Genomic DNA, 5,535 nt, shown 5'->3' with positions numbered 1-5,535 from the left:
GAAGAACCTACCATCTGATCTGGTCCGCAGGTATATTCCCTCTTGTGCTGTGCCGAATGCATGCCTCAGGAGGAGAGCGAAAAAGATTCCAAAGAGAGTTAGGGCGAGCACGCATCCTTGTTTGATCCCGCTGCGTATGTTGAAGGGCTCGGAGATGTTGCCATTGAACTGCACGGTCCCCTTCATGTTGGAGTGGAAAGACTCGAGTAAGCTGTGCAGTTTTGGGGGACAGCCGACCTTTCTGAGAGCCAGCTTCTGTAGTCGGATCAGGAGAACCCGAGCGTAGACTTTGCCTATGATGCCAAGTAGAGAGATGCCTCTGTAGTTGTTGCAGTCGCTCCTCTCGCCCTTGGTCTTGTATAGGGTAACGATCTTGGCATCTCTCATATCCTGCGGCACAGCTCCTTCTCTTCAACACCGGTGGAGGGCTTCGTGCAGAGGCTGCAGTAGGGTAGTCTTGAAGTGCTTGATGAGGTTTTTGGGAATATTGTCGCTGTCTGGTGCATTTCCTGTTCCCAAACTGCCAAGACCTTACTGAGTTCATTCACAGTTGGCTCTGCATCGAGTTTTTCCATGACTGGCATACACTCAATGGCGTCCAGGGCTGAGGGGATCACAGTGTTCTCTCTGGAGTAAAGGTCGGAATAATGTTTCACCCATCAACCCTTCTGCTGACCTTGGTTGGTGATGATTTTCGGATGCGAAAAAAAAAGATGAATAAACAAATAAGTAACTAAATAAGTAAATAAATAGATAAGATAAATAAATAATGATAAATAACACCGGGTAAAAAAAATTCACAAAATTTTTGCTTTTAATTTCTTGAGTATTTCTAATGCAGAAATTTGCGCTGGTTTCAAATATGTACTTGCTTTTCTTTTACCATTGACTGTTTTAGTGATATAGGAAATTCTACTAATATGAAGAAAGGTATGGGGTACGAAAAACACAACTGTCGCTTACAACTGTCCTTTTTTCAGGTTTGTATTATAAATATTGACGTTCTTGACCATGGCTTCAAGAGGATGCAGGAATCCACCAGATTCATTCTGTATGTGGTTTCTAGGTTGGACCTAAGCTTGTATTACATAAAGTTGTGAAAGGTGCGATGTTCTGGATTGCTCATACAGTAGACTATACCATACTTTGGAATGAGCGTGGGTGAACAAGAGAAACCATGGGTCCCTCCTTTGATATGTGGAGGTTGTCGATCAAATTTAGATGCATGGCTGACAGGTGCAAGAAAAGCAGTGCCATTTGCTGTAATGAGAGTTTGGCGAGAGGCAAAAAAGTATCACGATGGTTGCTACTATTGCATGATCGACATATCAAAGTACAAGAAAGCTAAGGGAAGAAAATCCCTTTTATATCACAGCATTTTACTCCCTATTGCACCTGTACCACATGATGATACCTTACTGGTTCCACGGCCACCAGAAAATGTAAGTAAATCGTATAAAACTGTGAGCTCTATTCTTTGTAACAATCATTATTGAAATCTTCCAAAAATCTAGCTTTGTTTTCTTGTAATGCGATTACCCATACAATTCATATTCACGTTCCAGTTGATAAATGTATTTTTCTCTTTTTAGGTAGAGGATCTAATGGAGAATGGGAAGGTTGTGACAGTGAAGAAATGGATAAAAAATTTGAGCCAAGACCGAGTACCCACACTTTCTAAATCAACGTGAACTGAATGAGCTCATCAGGGACTTGGACATCACTAAGTCAGGAGCTGAGCTTTTAGCATCCAGACTGAGTGAATGGAATCTATTGGGGGAGGACTGTAGATCAACGGTATACAGGAAGCGCCATGAGGAATTTGAAGTATACTCTGATATACAGTATGTGAGAATCTCTGCTTCTGCGAAGATATTAAGGGCTTATTTATAGCTATTGGAATTGATCATAACCCTGAACAATGGCAATTGTTCATAGATATTTTACAAAAAGCCTCAAAATTGTTTTACTACATAGTAGGAATCAGTATCCATCCCTGCCCATAGCATACTCGGTACAGATGAAGGAAGAATATGACAATGTAAAAATATTTCTCAAGAGGGTAAATTACTTGAATTACAGGGTAGGTACACCAAATATTCCTGTTTTCTTTGCCTATGGGACAGTCAGGCTGATAATGAACACTACCAGAAAGTGGAGATGATTTGCAACAAAAAAAACTCAATGTTATTAGACAGCCTCTTGTAGAGCCTACCAAAGTGTTGCTAACCCATTTCATATAAAGCTTGGTTTGGTTAAACATTTTGTGAAAGCATGAGATCATGGTGGAAAAGCACTTCAAGAGATTCGTCTACTCTTTCCAAATTTATTAGAGGCCAAGTTTAAGGGTGGTATATTTATTGGTCCGCAAGTAATCAATGCAACTTGAGAATGCAATGAGTGGTGTCGAAAGAGATGCGTGGTGTGCATTTCGATGTAAAGTTAATGGATTCCTTGGTAATAATGAAGACCAAAACTACAAGCAGCTCGTAGAAAAACTTTTGGAAAGTTATGAGAACTTAGGATGTAGAATGTTATTAAAGGTACATTTTTTGAATTCACATTTGGATTTTTTCATGAAAACTTGGGAGGAGTGAGTGAAGAGCAAGGTAAGATGTTTCATTAGGACATTACTGCTGTCTGGCTTCTGAATGACATGCAGCTGAGCAGCAACGTCCTGTTTCTGCTTGTCACTCAGCCTGCTGCTGAAGAGCGCGAATGGCCTCCTGTGTCAAATACCACACGTGGTTTTCCATCTTCTGAATAACTGCCTCAGCAACAGCTGGGTCGGATCTCTTGTACCTCAAAATGTTCTTGATGAGTTGAAGATCATATACAGAAGCATCCGCAGCAGATGTTGACATCATTCAGATTGGTGTGGAGAACAGCGCCAGGAAGATGTTGAGTCGTCCCAGCTTTACAACAGTCTTTTCACCATACTCAAGCTGGTCACAAAACATCAGCATCTTCAAGGAATACAAGTTCCTGGCCATCCATCTGGCCTGGTTAATGGCCACTGGTCGACTCCAGTGAATCCCACGGAGAGGTGTGCATCCAAGAACAATCACTGTGAGCTCAGCCATTTCCTTGTAGTCATGAAGTATTTCCTTACAACCCCTCTTTTTTCCCTGAGCCATTTGCTTGTGATCATCAGGGTTTTAGGGGTGTTTGTTGTCATTTCCCCACACACATCCTTGAAGTGTCTGAACCAGGGATTCTCTAGACTCTTCACATTACCAAACAGCTTTTAACAGACTGCTCCAGCTAACACTTCCAGGATGTGGTCTCTGCACGCCAGGTAAAACACCTTAGTGCTCAGCTTTTCCTCAAGCAGTTTGGCAGCTCCCCTATGTACTCTACTTGTTACTGGATGTAGCATAAAAAACAAAGGCAGTTATGACACCTGTAAGCCCCCATGTCTCCAACAAGTTCATTGGTTCCTCAGCTTGAGCTGTGCCTGTTGAGCTGTCAATGACAGGTTACTTCCAGTAACTTCCCTTCAGTATAGGCAGGTGGTTCAGACACGAGCACGGCTAAAGTCTCTGAGTTGGTTCCAGGTTCACTATCCAGGACGTTTCTGAGCATCTTCCCATTCCAGTGTAGAGCAGCAGGATGGGGAAGGTTCCCACTGAACTCCGCCATGTAACTCTGGCTGATGTACCTTGAGAGCATTCTGTTATGACGTGTTGTTAATCTAGAAATTATCAATTTTTCCAGATCAACCCCACCAGCTTTCAACGTGGCAGAAACTAGGGTAGTTAATTTGATTGTCAGACAAGCCAAAACGATCAGCTGTATTGCAGATGGCATCGCATTCCATGACTCTCTTGGGGAATGTCAAAGCCACAATGTCTTCATGGTAAGAACATCCAGGACGAGGGTGCTGGTAATTCATATCCTTTGTGTTAGCGTCACTGTCACTGGAATCATCCCGGGTAATGTCATTCATGTGAGTAACAGCCTCTTGTTCTGCTGCAGCTGGAAAATAATACAATGTGGTAAGCATGTAAAACTGCAAAATAATACAATGTGGTAAGCATATAAAACTGCAAAATAATACAATATGGTAGGCATGTAAAACTGCAAAATAATACAATGTGGTAAGCAAATAAAACTGCAAAATAGTACAATGTGGTAAGCATGTAAAACTGCAAAATAATACAATGTGGTAGCATGTAAAATTTCCTTCTTGTTGTGATATTCACAAGTATGATTAATAAAAATATGAAGGCAAGATTACCTTGTTTGCCTTTGCAGTTGCCTTTCAGTCCAGCCTACTTGTTGCTGGGATCTTGTCTCAAAAATCTTGTCATAGCCAGACATGCGACTTTTCCTCTCAGTCCTCTGCTCCTGGTAGAACCTGATGTCCTCATCTTTCTTCCCCCTGGATAACAGTCTGTTGCTCTCAATATCCAGGACAGCATCTGGAGCTCCTATGTCGAACAGGCTGTCCAGTTCCAAGACAAATGCACTCCTCATCAGTACTCTGTGTTTGTCATGAAGATTCATGAAGAACTTCATGCAGTTCTGTCTGGTCATCGTCTTGATCCTAGTCATCTGCCAGAATGGGATGATAGCTTCAACTGTTTCATAGGCGAGGTCTTGAACCATGGGTTTCCCTGTATTTTCTGGTAAACTTTGGAGATAAAGGAAGTACTGGAATGCTTATCTGTTGGTGGGAAGCTGAGAACCACTGATGTAAGCTGAAGGGTATCCGACCAGGAAGGTTTCAGTGAGAGATCTGGTGGACGGCCGACTTGATGCTTGCTTGTGGACTGCAGGTGGAGGTTCTGAGACATCAACTGTGCGTCCTCGTAGCTCCTTGCTTAATGCTATTGTAAAATACGTTGTGGATAGTTTTCTGGGTTTGGGTCTAGTTTCTGTGCTGTCCTTGCTTTTGTTCTGTTCAGTATTGCCCAATATCATTAACAGGTTTCTGTAAATATGAAATATGAAATTAAATGCTGAAGTTATACATGACTTTTGGTCTAAATTCACTTAAAATTCTAACATTCATACAAAAACCATGTCTCCAGGTTAGCAAAAAAAGTAACGATTTTCAACGATTTCGTATTTCTTTTTAAATTCACGGGAAAAATAATCAATTCTAATGTATAGACACGGTAAAGGAAACATGGACTGGAGGTGAAGCTTTTATTCCTTTGAGAAAGTCGATAGACGAAACGTCAGGAATAAAAGCTTCACCTCCAGTCCATGTTTCCTTTACCGTGTCTATGTGGTGCCGCGATTGATTAGTGTTTAACCAAGAGCACCTCCAATGGGAGTGATCAGAGATACCCACATAAGAACGATTTGGGAAATAAGAAATCAAGGTATACGCTGCCACCACCCAATCGTCTATATGGATATATCTGACCATAAATGGAAACTGCTCCTTGTTATTCACGTCTGACTCCGTCCCCTTTCCTCAGGTCATTCGGGGTTGGTTCTGGGTAGCGAAAAGGCCTATGCCCAAGTGGGGTAGTAAAAGAATATAAGTGAAGGTTTTCTATGTGTTAATTATTACACTGAAGC

The 5,535-nt window shown here is 41.8% G+C and overlaps 1 protein-coding gene across 1 annotated transcript in view; it reads right to left on the bottom strand.

The window, feature by feature from the left end:
* The window catches only part of LOC143039064 (uncharacterized), a 903-nt gene extending 516 nt beyond the window's left edge, over positions 1-387 (bottom strand). The window contains exon 1 of the mRNA XM_076208916.1: positions 1-387. This exon is cut by the window's left edge and continues 516 nt beyond it. Within this exon, the coding sequence (XP_076065031.1) occupies positions 1-387 (387 nt within the window).
* Positions 388-5,535: the final 5,148 nt, after the last annotated feature.

Source organism: Oratosquilla oratoria, chromosome 25 (genome assembly GCF_046742065.1).
Source record: "Oratosquilla oratoria isolate Oo_2021 chromosome 25, ASM4674206v1, whole genome shotgun sequence".
NCBI lineage: Eukaryota > Metazoa > Arthropoda > Malacostraca > Stomatopoda > Squillidae > Oratosquilla > Oratosquilla oratoria.
Note: the sequence above shows the minus strand (reverse complement) of the source record. Positions and strands in the feature narration are given on the sequence as shown.